Raw genomic sequence first — 22,099 nt, 5'->3', positions numbered from 1 at the left:
GGCAGCAGAGAGAGTTATGGGCAGTAGTTGCTCACTCCTCAAATCCCCGCATCGGGGAGGCTCTGAAGGAAAGCATTTCTGGATGGTGCATCCCACTGTCACCCACCCATCCAGCCTAGCCTCAGCTCCCACTAACCCCTCACTGCTCACATAGACAGACCCCTGCAGGGGAAAGGCCCATGGGAACAGCAGGGGCAAACACCCCAGGAGAAGGAGCAGCTAGCTACAGGGGGAGTGAGGGCAGCCATTCCCATCACAAGGCCCTAAGGGGCTGTGTGACTGCAGGGTGCAACCTCACCCCCTCACACACATTCCTGGGCACCTCAGCCTAGCCTCTCTGATGCCCCTTGGGGGCCCTCCCCCACCCACAACAGTGTGGGCACAAGCCCCCCTCTCCAGGCTGAATGTGCCCCACTCTGCTCTGCCTCAGCTGGCCTTGCTGTCATTTCCTGGGGTCACAGAATGGGGAGAGGGGGAGGACTACTGCAAGCAGTGCAGAGAAGCAGCATGGTCTCTGGGGGGAGCCCCAGACAGGAGAGGTCATTCTCCCCGTTCTGCTCTGGCAGGCAGGGGTTAAGAGCTGAGCCCACTCCCCCAGATGTAGGAGGACCCCTTCATGGACAGCACCTTCCCAATCCCCACTGCTTGGCTACCGAAATGTTACATCCCACAGCCACCAGAAAGGGCACTGCAGGGCCTGGAACACAGAGCCTGGACTGAGAATCTCAGCTCAGATGCCCTGGGCCAGCTGGGATACTGGCATCACACCTGTCAGCAGTTCCAGTTCCCCTTCATCTGATCGCCCTTGCTGAGAACAGTGGCTGAGCCTTTGAGGGACTGGCGTCCGGGCTGCTGTGTCCACACTGGTGCTGTGCTAACCCAGGAGCAGTGCTCCAATTTCCAGGGGCACATCCAATTGCCACTCTTAAGGCTACAATGAGCTGAGCCTCTCTGATCCCTTCCCGGTGATTTGTGGATGAACGTCTGGACTCACAGGGCTCCTGTCATTTTTTGCTTAATAAGTAAGCCCCTGAAAGGATTTTCCCAAAAAGATTTCTGGAGTCTTGAACTTTAGAAATTACAGGTCTTCCCCTGCTGCATGATCCAGGCAGTTAGAGAACTAGCAACTCTCCAGCCCTGAATGATTTAGGTGCCATGTGCAGCCCTAGCCCATGAACAGTACAGTAGAACTCAGTTATGAACACCTCAGGAATGGAAGCTGTTCATAACTCTGAAATGTTCATAGAACCATAGAAGATCAGGGTTGGAAGAGACCTCAGGAGGTCACCTAGTCCAACCCCCTGCTCAAAGCAGGACCAACACCAACTAAATCATCCCAGCCAAGGCTTTGTCAAGCCAGGCCTTAAAAACCTCTAAGGATGGAGATTCCACCACCTCCCTAGGTAACCCATTCCAGTGCTTCACCACCCTCCTAGTGAAATAGTGTTTCCTCATATCCAACCTAAACCTCCCCCACTGCAACTTGAGACCACTGCTCCTTGTTGTGTCATCTGCCACCACTGAGATCAGCTGAGCTCTTTGGAGGCTACTATCAAATCCCCTCTCATTCTTCTCTTCCGCAGAGTAAACAAGCCCAGTTCCCTAGGTCTCTCCTCATAAGTCATGTGCCCCAGCCCCCTAATCATTTTCGTTGCCCTCCGCTGGACTCTCTCCAATTTGTCCCCATCCTTTCTGTAGTGGGGGCCCAAAACTGGATGCAATTGTGATGTTGCACCCCATAATGCTTTATAGAAATATGCTTATGAATGTAAATATGACATAACTAGAATGTGTTTTATGCTACATATGCCATGTAACGTATCTTTGCAAAGGTTATGTTCCATTGAATGTATTCATTCTATTCATATGCATATATCATTTTTATATCTGAAATTATGTGTGTTGGCTCTACGCTTGTATTTAAAAAAGTGTTTGTTGTAGGAAGCACATAAAACAGATTTGGTCAACGTAGTATGAAGGGGTTATTCAAGTAATTGGGAGTACTTAACAGTGAACATTGAAAGACACCAATCCACATCTGAGCTTTCCTGGGAACCTTCAAACTAACATGTAGGCAATGGTATCTGCCTGTAAAGAACTGAGTCATGCATGGACATGACTTGCCCATGTGACTCCAAAACTCCATCTTGTAGCTGTGATTCTACACAGGGGAAAAGGGGTTTCCAGCCACAAGAGAGACTATATAAGCCCGTGGGAGACCCCTCCATTTTGTCTTCAGCTGGCTCAAGAGATAGCCCCTCCACCCCAAAGAGATGCCTGAAAGAAACTGGAACAAAGGACAGCAACCAGAGGGGTGTGAGTGATTGCTAGACCCAGACTAGGAGGAAGTCTAGTCTGTAAAAGAAGCATATTGAAACATCTCTGAGGGTGAGATTTACCTGCATTTAGTTTCTTACTGTATTAGGCTTAGACTTGCATGTTTTATTTTGCTTAGTAATTTACTTTGTTCTGTCTGTCATTACTTAGAACCAGTTACATATTTAATAAAATCACTTTTTACTTATTAACCGAGAGCAAATATTAATTCCTGGGGGAGCAAACAGCCGTGCATACCTCTCTATCAGTGTTATAGAGGGTGAGCAATTATGAGTTTATCCTGTATACACTTTATACAAAAGCAGATTTATTTGGGGTTTGGATCCCATTGGGAACTGGGTATTGGAGATAGTAGCACTTCTTAAGCTCTTTTCAGTTAAGCCTGCAGCTTTTCGGGGCCATGTTTCAGACCTGGGTCTGTTTGTAGCAGGCTACCATGACTGGAACAACCAGGCAAGGTACTGAAATCCCAAGCTGCCAGGGAAAACGGGTTCAGAGGTAGCTCCAGCACATCAGATGGCAGTCCCAAGGGGGTTTCTGTGACCCAAGTCATCATAGCAATATTCCAGATGTGGCCTCACCAGTGCCAGAGGGGAATAATCACTTCCTTCGAACTCCTGGCAATGCTCCTACTAATGCAGCCCAATATGCCCTTAGCCTTCTTGGTAACAAGGAGACACTGCTGACTCATATCCAGCTTCTCATCCACTGAAATCCCCAGGTCCTTTTCTACAGAACTGTTATTTAGCCAGTCGCTCCCCAGCCTTTAGCAGTGCATGGATTCTTCCATCCTAAGTGCAGCACTCTGCACTTGTCCTTGTTGAACCTCATCAGATTTCTTTTGGCCCAATCTTCCAATTTATCTAGGTCACTCTGGACCCTATCCCTACTCTCCAGCGTATCTACCTCTCCCCATAGCTTTGTCTCATCTGCTAACTTGCTGAGGGTGCAATCTATCCCATCATCCAGATCATTAATAAAGATGTTGAACAAAACCAGCCCCAGGACTGACCCATGGGGCACTCCGCTTGATACTGGCTGCGAACTAGACATGGAGCCATTGATCACTACCTGCTGAGCCCAACAATCTAGCCAACATTCTATCCATCTTATAGTCCATTCATCCAAGCCATACTTTTTTACCTTGCTGGCAAGAATACTGTGGGAGAACGTATCAAAAGCTTTGCTAAATTCAATATATATCACATCCATTGCTTTCCCCATATCCGCAGAGCTAGTTATCTCATCATAAAAGGCAATCAGGATGGTCAGGCATGACTTGCCTTGGTGAATCCACGTAGACTGTTCCTGATCACCTTCCTCTCCTCAAAGTGCTTCAAAATTGTTTCCTTGAGGACCTGCTCCATGATTTTTCTAGGGACTGAGGTGAGGCCGACCGGTCTGTAGTTCCCTGGGTTCTCCTTCTTCCCCTTTTTACAGATGGGCACTATATTTGCCTTTTTCCAATCATCCAGGACCTCCCCCGATCACCACCAGTTTTCAAAGATAACGGCCAATGGCTCTGCAATCACATCAGCCAATTCCCTCAGCACCCTTGGCTGCATTAGATCTGGACCCATGGACTTGTGCATGTCCAGCTTTTCTAAATAGTCCTTAACCTGTTCTTTCACAACAGGGCTGCTCACCTCCTCCCCATACGGTGTTGCCCAGGACAGCAGTGTGGGAGCTGACCCTATCTGTGAAGACCGAGGCAAAAAAAAAAAAAGCATTGAGTGCTTCAGCTTCTTCCACGTTATCTGTCACTAGGTTGCCTTCCCTTCATTAAGGGTCCCATACTTTCCCTGACCTTTTTCTTGTTACTAACATACCTGCAGAAACCCTTCTGGTTACCCTTCACATCCCTTGCTAGCTGCAACTCTAGGCGTGTTTTGGCTTTCCTGATTACACCCCTGCATGCTCAAGCAATATTTTTATACTCCTCCCTAGTCATCTGTCCAAGTTTCCATTTCTTGTAAGCTTCCTGTTCATAACACTGAACAAAACATCTGGTTCTTTCAAATGTTCTTGACTTAATACAACTTAGAAACGTTACTCTGAGGAAGAAAATGCGGCTTTTAACCATCTTACTTTAAACGAAAAGCACAGAAACCATTTCCTTACTTTGTCAAATCTTTTTTTTTTTTTTTTAACTCTGAGGTTCTACTGTGTTAGCATAAGAGGTCTTCCTGTCTTCAGTCAACTCAGATTTACCATATCAATAGGGTGGAGCAGCAGCAATCCATGATCCAGGCTGGGCCAGGGTCAGAGAAAATGATGTACATTTGTAACATCTTAAACTACGAGAACATGAGCTAGCAGCAGCTTGGTCACAAACCCTTCTCTCTGGCTTTGTCTCTGAAGATCTGTCTATACTAGAAGATGATGCTGTTGTGCAGATATACAAAAAACGACAACCCATTTTTTGTTTAATTTTGTTGGGAGACAGCAGACAATGGTTCTCAAACTTTTGCACTGGTGAACCCTTTCACACTGCAAGCCTCTGAGTGCAACACCCCCCTTATAAATTAAAAACACTTTTTAATATTTCACACTATTATAAATGCTGCAGGTGAAGCAAGGTTTGGAGGTTGAGGCTGAGAGCTCACGACTCCCCGCCCCCCCCATAACCTCATGACCCAGAGGGGTCACAACCCCCAGTTTGAGAGCCCTTGCTCTAAGGGGAAAAGCATTAGAGGGCTGTGGCTTTGTGAAGAAGCCTTCTCACAATTGGCCCGTCTTCATAAGACCCCAGTAACAAGGAGTCCCCCTCGCCCCGCCACTTTACATTCAAATCTGTTTGTTTTTAAAAAAGGGACAATTTAGTAGCCCACAACTTCCTTTTACGTGACCTAGTATTTAAGAGTGACCAGAGTCCTGTGATTTGGTAGCCTGCAGTACACTGCCAGCTTATCAGAGCCATAGGACTGCAAGAACTGGTGTTCAGAGGGTGGGGAAAAAGCCAGTGTTTTATAGTTGCTAACAATTTTATTTGACAAAGGAAATGGCCTGCTGTTTGTCCACTTTTGAGGGTTTAACTGCTGCTCTGTTTGGCTGCCAGTCTCTTGTCTCTCTCTTCAGCAATGGTCAGACGGATTCCCTTTCCACGGGGCAGGGAGATCCATGGCTTGTTACCCTAAAGCAAGAGGAGAGAATCACAACACAGTACAATTAAGCAACCTTCATAGTATCGGTGCTTTCTCCAACACCAGACTACACCCCCCTTTCCCTCCCCTTGTTATTCCATGCCGAGGAGAACCTCCCTCTCGAGAAGTAAATTCTGCTCTCTTGGCAGCAGCTTCTAAGGCCTTGTTAAATTCAGTGGTGCAACTTTGTGTTAAAGTTGGATTTAAAACAGATTTAGTTAAAACAGGTGCAAAAGGCTACATGGAGACTCATTTCAGTTTATCTTAAGTCTATTAGGAACAGATTCAAGCTACTCTGAAATAAATGCTTCAAAGCAAAACAAGAGCAGCCACACAGAGATTTGTACCAGTTTAACTCAACTGTTTTAAAAAACCTTGTTTAGACAAGACCGTAAGTCTTTCCTAAGAAATCCATCATGGGGATCAAAGTAAAGTTAAACCTGAAATGTCCAGGTAGTCAGCTGCTCTGCCAGTGCATGCCCTAGTTCCAGCTCCTCAGTCAAACCCACAGCAGATTTCACACACAGATTACAGGATCAAGTGGAACATTTCCCCTACATGCAGGGCATAACAAGCACCACTGAACAGTATAGCCACACAGAGTTTACTGAGTGACAGAACTCATGGTTAGGCACATGCCTAAATTCAGCCTGGTGTCCCATAGGTCAGTGGGGTAACAGCAGGGACACATTTGGTCTCTGAATTTTGCAACAGCAGCCGAATCCCTGCCGCTTTCCTAGATAGCTCTTTGACAACATAAAGGCAACATCGCTGCAGGAATTTGTTACCCATCATGTACTGTGGCATTGGTGCAAAGTGCCCCAATTTAAAATATATATTTTTTCTTATGGTCCAAGCCTGTAAGTGGCAGGCATCCTCTCCCACCGAGATCAGTGGGAGCTGAAGGCATTTAGCACTTTGCAGAATCAGACCCTTAATGGCTGGGCTAATTTGTCCAAAGCACATTCTAATATCTGTTCCTTTTCCTTGCTACTGGAAGTAAAAATGATGAGTTGCTTGTATGTAATTATTTTTAAAATATTCAATAAGCAGAGATGGTGCTCCTAATGCTTGCTGTTTGGTCAGGAGCCTTTAATGACTTAATACCCACTAAAGGGGCAGTTCACAACTAGTCCTCCACCTAGTCACTGTACCTGGGGTAACTGCACCTGTGACCCCTTTGCAGCCTTACTGAGGGCACCCCACTTCAGTCTCAGGCCTCGAACAGTCACCTCTTTCAGTACGGGACCCCATGAGAGTAATTAACCATTGGAACCATTGGGGGTGCGGTGGCTTTGCCATCAGTGGTGGTTTAAGTCAAAACTGGATGTTTTTAAAATGATCTGCTGTAGCTCAAACAGGGAATTATTTCAGGGCAGTTCTATGGCCTGTGTGCGTTACATTGGAGAGCGAGCTAGATCATCACAGGGTCCCTTCTGGTCAACACGGTAAAGAGCAGGTGGATTTCCATTAGCACAGCACAGCACCTTGTTGCTTTGTAGAGTGACTTCTGCTAGCTGATCAGAAGCCACAATCTGCTCTCAAGTTCCACAGCATAAGGACACGTTCATGGGAAAACGGCCTGCATGAGTGGACGTGCTCAGCTTATGGTTCACAGTCAGTGCCCTGAGGTCACCACTTTTCAATTAGGCGCACAGTGGTTTCTGTACATTCATGAAGCAATTTGACTGTTTTGGTCAAAAAGGTTTGCATTACAACTAACGTGGGTGTGGGGGCAGCCATGTGAACAGGCCACAGCCTGTAGGAGGTTGGGAACACATGGGGTGAAGCCAGATGGCAGCCCCAGCCAATGTTTAACTTTTGCTACAGACAGCAGTTGGAGCAGCAGCTTCAGACAGAACAAGCTCAGAACTAGCTTGGGAACACATCTGTCTCTCTTGCAGTTAGCGCTTTGTTTACCCATTCCCTCTAAGTGAGACATATATTCAGCAGGGGGCTCTTCAGCACAAGCCACGCCACGGGGAAGGAAAGCAATACAAGTTCTATTAGCTCACACTTACTTTGCCAATAACAAAAATGTTAGAGAGCCTGGTGGCAAAGCTGTTGCCATTGGCATCCTTCACATGCACCACATCGAACGAGCCTGGGTGTCTCTCCCGGTTAGTGATCACACCAATACGGCCCAAGTTAGCACCACCAGTCACCATACACAGGTTACCTAAATGGAAGGAAGGCCATTAGTGAGTCTCTAAACCTGAATCAACCCCAAGCCCTTTATGACAATGTACACGATCATTTGTATCCTGTGTGGACCACTGCTAGAGATGGGGCACCAATTGTCTGGTCTGATGCTGATGCAATAAGGTAATGCCCTGGTACAGAGGTCAAGCAGAAACCCTACCAGTCACACTAAGATGCTACAAAGACAAGACCAGACAAGGCACATGGTCCGATTAGTTGTGTTGGCACCCGATGACCTACTACAATCAGGCTGACTGTCCAACAAGGGAGGCCACCTCAGGCCATGCAAGTCCATGGACAGAGGCACTAGCTGCAGCTGTTTAAGTTTACACCAAATGTGAACAGTTGCAGTGAGAAGCTGGTGTTCACTGCTTTATTCCAGTGCAGTCATATTTCATCCGCTCAGTTTTATTCCTACTGGTCATAATATCACTCCTCCTATCCGAAGGACTGCACTATACAGAGGGCCCCTCACAGCACCATCACGATTTAGAGACCATCAAGACAAGACAAGGAATGTTTCTTTCCAAGTGTGTTATTTTTGAGACCAAGCGTTTCACTTCTATGACTCAGGTTTCTCCAACCCCAACAGCACTGTCCTACTGGAACTGATGATCAACATGAAGAAATCAGTTAAAGAAATCAGGGCTTTCTTTTAGCTCCTGCCTTGATCAATACTGAAGTTGAGATGTGGCACGTCAAACGTGCATCACACATTTAGAAGAATTTACATATAACTGCACAACAACGTTGCACGTGTTACTGCCTTAGCACGGCACAAGATGTCACGTGAATGGGTTACTGTCAGCCCCTCCGTAACAGACACAAATGCAACACCAGGGCAAGGGATTATCCCAACAGCAGTGATGCATTTGGGTTTGCAGCAGGGAACACACACAGTTGATGCGGCATCCCTTCCGGTTTGGGCAAGGGAAGAGGAAACATCGTGCTGCCTTTTTTTTTTTTTTTTTGGGAGGGGGGGGGCAGGGGGGCAGAACAGTCTACAACCAAAAAGTGCAATTCAAGTGCAGGCATTGGGGCTCTTCCACTTCCCGCACTCAAGCCTCTGTGCACTCAGTCTGACTAAAGCCAGGAAGAGTCTCCACTCCTCTCCCAGGTCACACACAGAGGGCACCTCCTCTGCCAGGACAACTAGAGAACCACCTTCTCTCCTTGGGGGAACAGACCTCTGCTAGTCCCGCTCCAGCATTATAGAGCAGCCCTGGAAACACGAACCCCTACGCTGCCTGTGGAGAAGACCCTACTGAGAAAGAGAAATTAAGATTTGGCCTTGGTCTACACTACAAAATTACTTCAGTATAACTACATCGTCCTGTAAGTATAATCCACACCCCTCTGCAATGCAGTTAGTTACACCAACCTATGCACCAGTGCAGACAGCGCTATATCTGTGCCGATGCAGCGTTTCAAATGCAGACCTGCCTTAAGACAGTCTTTGGCAATCCACATTTCAGAGAAGTGCCTCATTTGAAACAGCACCAGACATCATAAACAACATGCACTGGGAGAGCTTATATCTGGAGTATCACAAGGAAGAAGCAGTGAAATCTAGAAATTATCCTACCACTCCTATTCCATCCCATGCCTGGAATCAAATGCTCACCTTACAATAGGCAACAGTTAGCCCAAGGGAGTTGCCTATTTTATTCCCAAATGGCAAAGTGATATACCCCAGGTGCTGCTGCCTGCATGTTAGATCTGTGCCAATTTTCACTCTGTAAGTTTCCCAGCAGTTATAGCGCACAGTGATCTAAACCTAGGAAGTCAGTATTGCTGTTACACTTGGACATGGCACTGTGAAACTGCTCTGGCACCGCCAAGCCCACTCTGTGCGCATCTAATGAAACTGGATCCCACAGACAGTGGGGCTCAGCTTAATGGCTTCTTCCCTTTGAAGGGGGGATCCTATAACCCCATTTAGCCGAACCCCTGTTCTCCTATTTTGGAGAGAGCTGAGTGCAGGAGGAGATGGAGGGACATACCTGTGTCAAACTTGATGAAGTCTGTGATCTTGCCAGTCTCAAGGTCAATTTGGATAGTGTCATTCACCTTGATGAGGGGATCTGGGTAGCGGATGGTACGGGCATCATGGGTCACCAGGTGAGGGATTCCTTTAGTGCCCACAAATATCTTCCTCACCTTGCACAGCTTGTACTGTGAACACAAGCCAACAGCAATGAATGCAAGCAGACTAGACCGACAGCTTATATGGTTCAGGACAGGACCTAGGTACAACATATGAAGTACCACCTCTGCACAAATAGTATCAGCACTGCTCGATAAGCCATGTGCCGAGGGCAGCGGCCAAGCTCCACTCCAGAGCAAAGTGTCCTACTAAGAGGCTGTTAAAGGGAGCAACTCTCCCTCATCTCCAGTACTTCCACCATGACTGTCTCACTGCTGGCCTTGGGTGTCCACTGACATCCCAGCTCAGTAACAAAAGACATGGCTTGAGGCCAAGTTCATTTTTTAACACAAATTACACTGCACTTGAGTCTTTTCAGATTGGAGTTCTGTGCTTCCCGACACCAGAGGAAGGCCTCTTACAAAGGGAACTGTGAACCTGGCAGACAAGTAGAAGAGAAACTGATTTCCAGATTTTTGCTTCTAGTGTTGGTCGCAAGACTGTGGCCCATGACCAAGAGCAGTTGCCAAAACCCTTTCATGTGGTCTCATGGCTTTCTAACCTCTGATCCCTACATAGCTACTTCATGTCTCTGTGGTGTAAATGTAACAGTGACCAAATTTGAGAGTCACAACGTAACTGAGAGGGCAGCAAATACAGGAGAGAATCAAACTGCAGCGTAGCCTGGAGATTACAGCAGTCAGGCATTGAGTACTGTACATACCCATCCCCACTGCTACAAAGCAAGTTTATTTTCACCTTCTCTTAACGCTACCCTAATTTTACTTTCTAGATAACCCAAGTGCTCCAAAAAGATCTAGATTGGGACGAGAGGTGTCCACGAAGAGATTTTAGCATGGTTCTGCTCAGAAGTATATCCAAAAACAGCACAGTGAATGTGTGTCCATTGTCCCTCCTTAGAGCTAAACTGCTGAGTTTACAAGTAAAATGAGGTTTTCCTCTACCAGCCCTAAAATCTCCCCCTGGGATCTGGGAGTCAAGTTGAGACCTTTCCTGCTCATGTACCACCAACAGGAGACACTTTTGTAGACCAAATTATTCCACCAGGGACACCAGTGCAACATGATATGGCAACAAAGGGAAAGGAACAAGTGTCGCTGAGGAAGTGATTTGGCCTATGGTGTTTACTAGTGAGATCACATGTATGGCAGAACTAACCCAGCCAAACCACAGGGCTGGCAGTTACGAGTAAAAATGTTTGTTGTTTTCTAAACAAAAAACGTTTAAGCAAGCCAGGACCTCATCATGTAATCACAAAAACAGCCACACTGAGGTAAGTTCTCGGATGTAAGAGTTGGAGAACCATTATTTTAGTGTCTGTCCGTAAGTTGGTACAAAGGTTTTGACTTCATATTTGAATTTGAGAAGCTTTGCTGAGTTGTATCCAGTTAATAGTAATTCTGTTTTACAGCTCGCACTATCCTTCCTGTGCTCTATGCCGTCCATCAAGAGCCAATTTTGCATACAAATAAGGCCAGCAGTTTTCAGACATCCTTGCGGCTTCCAATTTAAAGACAGATAAAATCACTAGTGAGTTTGAGATTACTCCAGTGACCAGGACCCAACCCAATGGCCATTTCTTCCACAGATACCAACCTCCCAAAATAAGTGACAATTCACGCACCACCAGATACGGAATATTGACACAGGCCTCTTGAGCAATTAATTCCAATTTTTACTGTTGCAAAACAGGGATCAAGTCTTAGAACTTGATCAGACAGTGTATAATTGTTTGTTTAAAGCAAAGGAACTTACAGGCAGGTTTAATAGTTACTGCACCCAGAAAATTCTGCCTTGGGCATTTGGTAAAAATAAGGCTTTGTCTGTACTAGACCTGTACTCAAATTTAAACTAAACTGATTAAAAAGTCACAGTAATCTATATTTGGAGGTTTCATCAGATTAACCAGTTATTTAAAAGCAATTTGTTAAACTACTTCAAGTTTTTAGCTTAGACAAGGCCTAAAGGAGGGATAGTCAATTATTTTTTTTGTCAAGGTCCAAATTTCTTGTCAAGATATAGTTGAGGACCTGACTCCAGAGAAAATTAAAAAAAAAGTCCAACAACAAGTAGTAAATAAAAAGATTTTGGGTTCCCTTGAAAAGCATCTGGCAGCCCAGATATTCACCACCCCTGGCCTAAAGCATCATCTTAGAGCCTTCTGGAAGGAAGGGGCTAGTTTGAACATAGATGCAGGGAGACTAGCACACTGCACAACGATTTGGGAGTGCACTGAAGAGAATGTTTGCCCTCAGGTCTTCAGTGAAGAAACAGATAGTTAATGTCATCTAAAGTGATTCACTTTAGCACAGAGAAGGAATACAGCTAATCTTGTAGTCCACTGTATTTTGACCACTTGCACTCTGCTGCTTCAACAAGCACTTTGTAAACACCCCAATGAACAGCTGCACATGCACCCCACTGAAACGGCTCCAGGGAAGGCTTACAGCAAGGTAATAAAACAAGTTTTAAACAGAGCTCCACATTCTGACAGCCAGCTGCACCCTTCTGTGTATGGAGACTACGTAAGCCCTCACCATTTCCCCTTTAATCCCATGTAGACTGCACCTAGTACACAGAATGGCCCAGATTCTCTCTCAAGGCAGTAGGACTGACACCAACTTTTAGATTCATGCACACGGCAGTTTTGATACGTGCAGCAAAACCCAGCCACTCCACTGGCTGCACCAAGTTCCAAAGCAAACAAAACATTCCCAAACACTGCCAGAGAGAGGGGCTCACCTTGGCTTCTTCAGCTGTGATGCGGTGAACTGCAAAACGACCCTTGGTGTCGTATACCAGACGGAAGTGCTCACCTGTCTTCTCAATGCTGATGACATCTGGTTTCAAACAAATACATTCATTAGGAATTTCCAGGTTCTTAGGCCTTTATCATAGCTTGAAAGCTACCCCGTTCAGTAGCATTCACACTAGAGGTTCCATCATCAGTGAGGAGTTCTCATTTATACAGCACCATGGAATATATAAAAACTCTGTACAGTGGGTCAGCCATGTTGACATAAGCCCTCACTCCTAAATTGCTACCAGCCTATGCGGCAAGTGACTACAATTAGAAGAGTGGGCTACGCAAGACTCAGCTCAGATAAGTTGGAAAGTAGTTCCAGGTGCAAAGGACCACTCAGGGGTTGCAAATATTTGTTGCTAATACTAGTGGCGGTACGCAATTTAAAACTAAATCAGAGCAACTACTGGGTAAAGAATAGTGTCCCTAGCCTCTGTTTGTCAGAGGGTGGAGATGGATGGCAGGAGAGAGATCACTTGATCATTACCTGTTAGGTTCACTCCCTCTGGGGGCACCTCGCATTGGCCACTGTTGGTAGACAGGATACTGGACCGGATGAACCTTTGGTCTGACCCAGTATGGCCAGAGTCCAATGATTACGCAAGGCTAACAACATGGTTTGGAAGTGGTTTCCCAATACAACTGCAAGCCTCACAAAATACTGGACTTTACTGGGTATAATAAAAAGAATCTCACTACTTATACTTGGTTTCTTTTCTGTTTGACCAAACTGCCAAGTAGCAACAGCAAATGTGCCAGTGATAACATTTCTTAGCACAAATCACAGCATCAGCCCAAGCATGCTCAGAAAAGGGCAGTTTTATGCAATTTGTTCAACTGGGAACACAAGCCAACAGTTCTGAACAGTCAGCTAGCTGCTCTCTTCAGATTAATATGTTGAGGTTCACAGAAACTACCTTCACTGTCAGAATCAGGAGCAAGTGTGTCAATAATGCACCAATTGCTGGTTTTGGCCAATTATGGCCTCTGGTTACATGTGCACTTAAAACATTAACCAACGTGACCCGCGCTGCACAGCAACAGCCACCCCATCCAGTTGGGTAACCCCCAAGATCAAACACTGGCTTTCACAGCATGGTGATGAAAGGCTCATTTTTTGGCCATGCAACAGTTTAAGCAGCTGAGCATTTGCCCCAATCCTCACCACCTCTCCCCGGATTTGTCTCCACTCACCCATGAAGCCAGCAGGATAGGTGATGTCAGTGCGGACTTTGCCATCAATCTTGATGAACCTCTGCATGCAGATCTTCTTGACCTCATCTCCTGTCAAGGCATACTTGAGTCTGTTCCTAAGGAAAATGATGAGTGGAAGGCATTCCCTCAATTTGTGAGGACCTGTTGATGGACGGGGAGCCTACAGAACAGAAGAAAAAAAAAGAAAAGCAGAAGAAAAATTAAGTTTCTGCCAGTTGTTCAATGACATGAGCAAACAGCAAAGCCCATCTTCCAAAACAGAAATAGCAAGTGCCCAATAAATACTAGGTTAGACTTATGATTTCTTCACAACTTCATAAAGTTTGGATCCCACTGGCTCACAGACAGCCTTGCTCCTTATCTGCCAGAGACAGCTGCAGTAGGGGCATACTCAACAACACGCCCTGGGTCTAAACATTTGAGTTATTCTGTGACAAGCCAAGGCAATAACTGTACTAATACATCCCACAAATGTAAATGGCCTCCATCTCTTGCAAACTCCACTCTAAGTCTCCCTGAATAACCCTTGCCAAGTTAAGCAAGTGGTCACCAACCAAGAGAATTTTCTTACTTGCCACCAGTGGGCAAATTATGCCAAGGATTTGTGGAAGCAACACGGCTGAAACCTCACAGAAGCTCCCAATCACCTACTAAACCAAATACAGGCAGATTAAAAGGAAACAAATATTCCAGCTGTGAAACCGGTATTTTTGTTTTGATTTTGAGGTGCAGAATTCACAAAGGGATACTTACAAACACTCCTGTCAATTTATCCAGCATCCAGTGCTTTGGAGCTGCTACACGCTTCAGGTGCTTCTTGGGACCGCGAGCCTTGGGCAGGAAAAAGACGGATTAAGACACTACTAAGCTGCTCACTAGGCAGGTGTTCCTAAGAACCTATGGTGCTGTTAACAGAGACTGGGGAGCTCTGAGGCAGAAACGTACCCCGGTATCATCCTCCGCATGTTACCACCCACAACCCCCCTTCTGAATTGGCCGCCTCAGTAGCTGCGAGACTGCACGGATTAAAGCTCCCGTGCAATACCGCGCACACCCCTCGCCGCGTTACCCTGCGCGCACCCGGCCTGCTTCCCTACGAGCTCCCTTAACGCCGCGTGCGCGCCGGAGCCACGCCAGCTGCTCGGGCCCGTCCTCCCCACTCCCCGGGCCCCTCGGCGGCCGGGCGGCGCCAGCCGCAGCAGGAGCTCGGGGAAGCCGCTATTCCTCCCTCCCGCCTTGAGGCCCGGCTCGGCCCCGCGGGGATCTCTGGGGCTGGGGCCGGGGCGCGGCTCAGGCCCGGCTCCCCCCGGCCCCATACGGCGGGGCTCCCTCGCCCCGGCCGGGAGGCGGCGGCGGGGCCGCGGCAGGCGACGGATGGAGACGGATGGCGGGGCCGGAGACCGGGCCGCGTACTCACCATGGCTGCGCTCTGCCGAGGAAAGGGCCGCCCACTTCCGCCTAGCCACGGATATCCGGCCGGCTGGACCGCGGCCTGGCTAGGACAAGCCTGGCTAAGCGCGAGCGCCGGATAGCGCCCTCTGCCGGCGGGGAGGCTTCAGTGCGGCCGCGCCGCCGGACTCCAAGCTGCCGCAGAGAGCCCCGGGCTGACATGCGGGCGCAGCGTGGGTTGGGGAGTCTCCCGTGGGCTGTTGGGCAACTACCTTCCTCCAAGCCCCAACAGGGCCAGTCCCGGCAGCCCCCAGAGACAGTCCCCAGGGAGAGGGGTTATTTTGCTGTAGATCAGGGTGTCTCCTCTCCCTAGGCAGGGTGGGGGTTCCGATTAGCACTGTAGGCAGGTGCCTGGGGTGCCGGCGTTCTAGGGGCGCCTAAAAGTTAAAAGTGGGTTCAAAGTTCATCCATAGAGCTCCCCTGTGGGCAGCCAGGCTCTGGGTGCAGGTGGGTGGCCGCCCAGCGAGTGGGGCTGGAGCTGGGCGAGTGTGCCAGTCAGCCTGCCGGGGGGCGCTGGGAGCCACAGCCGAGCGGGCAGCTACTGAAGGTGCTGCTGGGAGCGGGGTCCCAGCCCCTTCCCAACCTTGGCCGCCCCACTGCCTCCGTCCTGTGCTGGGGAGGGGCATAGCCAGCGCCTCATTCACTTGCAGGGGCAGAGCCAGAGCGCGGTTGCCATGCTGGCCTGCAGGAGGGATGGAGGACACCCAGGGAGCACTCACCATGGGGAGGGGTACAGTCCTCCCTTGCGCCTCACCTGGAGTAGGTGGTCTGTGCCCTGGCTCGGACTGGGAGCGCCATGAGTGGCAGACGGTATTGTGCTTTCCCGGGGAGGCTGTATTTATAATTCTTTTCAATTTTTAGGGAAAACACAACGGTCAGGTGTAGGCAGTGGGGGTGCTGAAGATGCTGTTCCTAAGGGTTTCAGAGTAGCAGCCGTGTTAGTCTGTATCCGCAAAAAGAAAAGGAGGACTTGTGGCACCTTGGAGACTAACAAATTTATTTGAGCATAAGCTTTCGTGAGCTACAGCTCACTTCATCGGATGCGTTATGCTTATTAGTCTCTAAGGTGCCACAAGTCCTCCTTTTCTTTTTTCCTAGGGGTGCGTAAGGTGTAAATCCAGCCATGTCCCTAGGAAAACTGGTATGTGCATGTTTATGTAGGGACTAAATATGCACTGTGTGGGCTAGACCAGTAATCAGGGCACTGCCCTAGGCCACTTTCAGGCCCACTCACATAAATGGACAACACACGATTCTGGGACATACGGGGCAGAGGTGTGGGAGAGGGGATCCGCACTGGAGCCTTCACACATAGGGGGATCTGATGGAGGTTTTGGAGCAGGAAGGGAATTTGTGATTTAGGGGCTATTTAACATTTTCGTGACTGCAGGAGTTCAGGCTTTAAGAAAAAACACCACAGTAGTGCAAGACTCACTATAAAATCATGAGCATTGGCAACAGTGCGATCAGTGAACTGAGGAATATGGTATTGTTAAGCATTTTGAGATTTACAGATGAAAAGCACTGTATGAGAGCTGAATATTAAAAGTTTCTTTACAAATTTATATTATTTCAGTAATTAATTAAAATCAATGCAACCAGCCTGGGCAGTGTATAACATCCAAATGTGTCAGCACTGCAGAGAACAAGGATGGTCGGGATTATGTTCACAGCACTTCCACAGAGAAGTTAAATAAAGTACTCTTTCTGGAAGGCTGCAACATAACACTCCTTTACTACTTAGAATTCAGAATGAAAACCAGAGAGAGAGAGAGGGAGAAAACAGGCTGCTCCCTAAAACAGAGAGGAACAATTTAACGCATCTTACTTTAGGCTAGCTCTCTGTAGCTTCACTGCTGCTGAACCCAGATCCCATGCTTCCCTACAGAGCCCCTTAGCCTACAAAGAGTACTCCAGGGGGAATTCTGTGCCACTGCACACATGCAGAATTCATGTCCTGTGCAGATTTCTTTGCTTCCTCATAGAAAAATGACTTTCTGATGGGGAAGAAAGGGAAGCTGCAAGAGCAATCACACCCCCTCCCCAGCAGCGTGGGTGCATCTTTTCTGACAGCTGGCAGAGAGGTAAATCACTTGGGGGGGCAAACCTGGGGACACCCCAGCCAGGCCAGGTCAGACCCACCTGCCATCTGCCCAACCCCTGTGCATACAGACCCACCCCATGCGCACGCCCCCCCGCACCCAGAACCCCCCACTGAGCCCTCCACACATGAACCCCCATCCCGACAAGCTGTTACCCACACAAAATTCTCTGTCACTCACATAGTCTAGGAGCACCCACCTTTACCCTTCTGTGGGCTCAAGGCGTAACCGTCTTAATTTAGGTTTCAGAGTAACAGCCATGTTAATCTGTATTCGCAAAAAGAAAAGGAGTACTTGTGGCACCTTAGAGACTAACCAATTTATTTGAGCATAAGCTTTCGTGAGCTACAGCTCACTTCATCATCTTAATTTAGGCACCCACCCTTACCCTTCCATGGACTCAGGGAGTAACCTTACATTCTACGGGTTGGCAGGGTCTTTTACCAGTGAAAGAGCCTTACATAGTAATATCCTACTTAACCTCTATTTATGAACAATCACCAAAACAGAATTCACATGCTAAGCATACAATGCTCACCGCTCCCAATAAGGCAGATGACCTTTAATTGATGGCCAGTCAGGATCAGGTCATCTCGGGGACTCCAGCTTCTGCACTACAGTGTTGGCAGCATGTTGAGGTCTGGCAGCTCTGATCTTGGGCTGTGTCCTGTAGCTGAACTTCCCTTTGGACCCCAGTTCATATAGTGAAACTTGAGTCCTGCCAAGCTATACTTTAACCAATCATTTTACTAAAAATATTACGATACAATTTTCTAACCAATCCTAACATACTGTAAAGCAATTCTTTAACCAATCATACTCCACCACCTTAATTGATTTAAACCTAGAAAAATTAGTTATGCAACAGACAGAAACAATCAAAGAAATAGACAGAGACCATACAGATAAACAATAGAGAAGTGGGGATCATAAAGGCAAAACAATAGAAGTATAGATTTTACAATCACAACTGTTGATAAGTGATTTCTTGCCAGACAGGATGCTATTAAACTATGTTTTCTTTAACCATCTTATAATCTGTTTCTTTAGCTGGTGATGGTGGGTACTGTTAGGCCAGGATCACCTTCTTAACAGCCTGATCTTACATTGTTTTAATGTAATTTAGATGGAAAGTGAGGATGTGACTTTCTCCTTCTTGGCTAATGGCTGCTGCTGTTCTAATATGACTGCAGACAAAGGCCTTATCCTTACAAAACCTCCCCTTCCTCCCAGCCCCGCACCCAGCCCTTCTCCCAGACCGCTACTCTGCACTAGGCTCAGGTGTTAGTCCCGACTGGGCTGGGGAGGAGCGCATTTCCCCCGGATGGAGTGGCCCAGGCTAAGCCAGACCCACCCCCAGAACCCTCCCCCAGCTCCGCGTGCACACACACCCCTGTTTCCCGCCCTCATTGCTCCTCAGCCATGAGGATAGGGGTCACTTTACAGGTAGATGCTCCCCCATTCGCCCAACCTCCATGCATCCGGACCCCCCCCATACCCAGACCCCACACAGAGCCCCTCTTCCCCTGCATCCAGTTCTCCACCGAGCCCCTCCCCCTGCACCCAGACCACCCCCTGCATCCAGAACCCCTGCCGAACACCACCCCCTGCACCCAGCCCATCCCCTGCTGCACTCCCCCACACTTGAACCCCCACCCTGATGAGCCCCACCCCCTTTGCACCTGGGACACTCCATGAGCTCCCCACATCTGGACCCACACCCCGCTGAGCCCCAACCACCTTCACCTGGACCCTTCCTGCAGAGTCCCATTGCCCCTGCACCCAGAACCCCTCAAAGACCCCCTGTGCTTCCAGATCCTCCCCACGCCCGAACCTCCCCCTCCCCACAGTGGGCCACCCATGCTCAGATTGCCCCACACAAAACCCTCTCACCCCACACCTGGATCCCCTCACACTAAGCCCCTTCACTGCTAAGCCTGCCTGGCCACACCTGGCCTAGGGCTGCTACCCCTGGGGGAATTGTGCTCCATAAATTAAAATTTCTGCCCACAATATTTTAAAATTCTGCAAATTTATTTGTCAATAAATAAACGTGGAGGCTCCAGCAGGGCAGTGGGGAGCACAGGCTACTGGCTGCATGGATGTGGGAGATTACCCTGCAGCCCCCCGAACCTCTCAGTAAAAGACACTGGTGAGGCTCCACCTGACCCTGACACAGTGCAAGAGCCAGGCCTGCCCCAGAGGTCTGCGTCCTGGGAGCTGGGGAGGTGCTGCAGGGTGATCTCCCACCTCTGTGCAGAACAATGGCCTGTGCTCCTCAGTGCCATGCTGGAGCCTCCACATTTATTACTGACAAATAAAATTTGCAGATTTTGCAGAATTTTAAAATATTGTGCGCAGAATTTTTATTTTTTTGGTGCAGAATTCCCCCAGGAGTAAATCAGGACCCCAAAATCCTGAAATGTAAAGAGCTAGCTTACAATTTTAACAATGCACCACACATTCCTAGAATACAGCCAGCAGACTTCTGTACTCCAGATCCCGTCTTCCATCAGCCTTAATATGGAAGTGAAGGCTGCGACAATTATAGGTACTATGATGGCCTATTCTCAGGACCTCAGAGGGGAACCATGGGGTCCAGAGTGGAAGCAGCCTGCTACCTCCTTCTACTCCTCAAGGCCTCACCCTATGGGGATGGTGTCCCACTTCATCATGGTTTGTAATTCTCTGCAGCCCTCGTAATGTTCCCCAGGGAGCTCCCCGCTGCACCAATCCTTACTGCTGCAGTTACTGGAGATTTACACGACTAAGTACAAAGAGAATCGGGCCCTTGTCTCTATCTCCCAGCCCACACAAGTGCTCTGATTGTCTCACCCCCACCCCCACCTCTATCTTGATCTAAGAAGCCAGAAGTGTTGCCTGCTGACCCCTGGAGTCTCTAGCAGCAGCCCATCAATTAGAGCACGACAGATCTACTCTGAGAACTGGCTGCGTAAACTAGCATCCAGCCAGAACCAGTTCCTGTCTGTGTCCCTTTGGGAGCTTTTACTGCCATCAGCCCTGAAGGGCCTTGCACAGCTCTGGGAGAGGGAGCCAGGGGCTAGCCAAGCTCACCTGTCAGCAACAGACTTATTAACGAGCTGTAACTGCAAGGCCAAATTCTACCTTGGGGTACCCCAGTGGAGCCCTGGGGAGCGGTGGGTCCCCAGCCCATGCAGGCTGCAGGGAGGGGGCCCTTCTGCAGTGTTTGATGCTGAGACCGGCATGAGGGCAGGCAGGAAGCCTCACGCATAGGGCACCACGTACAGCTGGCCTGGGTTCTATTCCCAAATCTGCTACTGACTTGCTAGGTGACCTGGGGCCAGTCCCTTCTCCTCATGGTTGCTCCCCGCAATGGGGAGATAGGCACTTACCCCACACTAGCGCCATGTGGCTCTGTCCCCCTCTAGTGGCTGGATCACAGAATCTGCTACAGCCTCTGAGCTCCCAGAGCAGGCTCTTAGCTCAGGCAGGAGAAACCCTGCTTGGAGATCCCCGACTCTGAAATCTCAGATCCAACTTCTGCTGCCAACGAAGCACCCAGGGCACAGCATTAAAATCCTAACCCCTGAGAGAAGAGCCCTGGGACTGACAGGTGCAGAGCTCTGCATGCCTGCCAGGTGGTGTCCTTAGAGGGGCTCCCACCAAAGGGGGTGAGCTGCCAGCCTCTGCTCAAGAGCAAAGCGCCCATCTGTAAAACCATTAAATACCCTGCCCCCCTTCAAGCCCCTTAAGGCCTGTATCTGATGGCAGCTGGCATTCTGAAACTGGGGCTTGTCCTTCCCATCTCCCTCCTGTGTTAGCTCTCCATAGGCTGCAGCTGTAAACTCTTTGGGATTAGGGTTGCCAGGCATTCGGTTTTTGACTGGAACACCCGGCAGCTCTGGTCAGCATCACTGACCAGGCCACTGAAAGTCAGGTTGGCCACCCACAGCGGGGGCGGGCAGGGTGCCTGCCTGGCTCCGCGTGGCTTCCAGGAAGTGGCCAGCATCTCCCTCTGGCTCCTAGGTATAGGGGCAGGCCCGGGGGCTCCGCGTGGTGTCCCCACCCCGAGCGCTAGCTCAGCAGCTCCCATTGGCCAGGAACAGCGACCAATGGGAGCTGCAGATGTGGCAGCTGCAGGCAGGGGCAGCGCGCGGAGCTTCCTGGCTGCGTCTCCACCTAGGAGCCAGAGGGAGATGCCAGTCACTTCCTGGGAGCCACCTGAGGTCAGTGCTGCCTGGAGCCCACTTCCTGAACCCCCTCCTGTGCCCCAACCCCCTGCCCCAGCCTGAGACCCCTCCCGCACACCAAACTCCTCGACCCCAGCCCAGAGCCCCTGCTGGGATCCCAAACTCCTCATCCCTGGCCCCACCCCAGAGCCCACATCCCCAGCCAGAGCCCTCACCCCCTCCCATGCCCCAACCCTCTGCCCCATCCTGCACCCAAGCTCCCTCCCAGAGCCCCCTCCTTCACCCTGAACCGCTCACTTCTGGCCCCACACTGGAGCCTGCGCCCCCAGCCAGAGCCCTCCACCCCTTCCACATTCCCGTCCCAGCCCAGTGAAAATGAGTGTGAGCGGGGGTGGGGCAAAGCGAGCAATGGAGGAAGGGGGGAATGGAGTGAGTGGGGTCAAGGCCCCAGAGAAGGTGTGGGGCAGGGGCAGGGCCTCAGGGCAGGAGATGGGGCAATGGTGTTTGGT

At 49.2% G+C, this 22,099-nt stretch overlaps 1 protein-coding gene across 1 annotated transcript; it reads right to left on the bottom strand.

Moving 5' to 3' along the window:
* Nucleotides 1-5,302: 5,302 nt before the first annotated feature.
* RPS4X (ribosomal protein S4 X-linked) lies at nt 5,303-15,326 on the bottom strand. The gene is made up of 7 exons (XM_077825976.1): nt 15,285-15,326; nt 14,621-14,698; nt 13,847-14,027; nt 12,592-12,689; nt 9,686-9,857; nt 7,502-7,659; nt 5,303-5,470 (listed from the first exon to the last, which is right to left on the bottom strand). The coding sequence occupies exons 1-7, from the start codon at nt 15,285-15,287 to the stop codon at nt 5,369-5,371; spliced, it is 792 nt and encodes a 263-aa protein (XP_077682102.1). The 5' UTR covers nt 15,288-15,326; the 3' UTR covers nt 5,303-5,368.
* Nucleotides 15,327-22,099: the final 6,773 nt, after the last annotated feature.

Source organism: Eretmochelys imbricata, chromosome 9 (genome assembly GCF_965152235.1).
Source record: "Eretmochelys imbricata isolate rEreImb1 chromosome 9, rEreImb1.hap1, whole genome shotgun sequence".
Classification (NCBI taxonomy): domain Eukaryota; kingdom Metazoa; phylum Chordata; order Testudines; family Cheloniidae; genus Eretmochelys; species Eretmochelys imbricata.
The sequence above is the reverse complement of the archived record's forward strand: the minus strand, read 5'-3'. Positions and strand labels throughout refer to the sequence as shown.

Coding starts and splice junctions, on each gene's coding strand:
- RPS4X (XM_077825976.1), bottom strand. Junction 7,660..9,685: donor CTTCATCAAGTTTGACACAG/GTATGTCCCTCC, acceptor CCTTCCATTTAG/GTAACCTGTGTATGGTGACT. Junction 5,471..7,501: donor ACATTTTTGTTATTGGCAAA/GTAAGTGTGAGC, acceptor CTCTTGCTTTAG/GGTAACAAGCCATGGATCTC.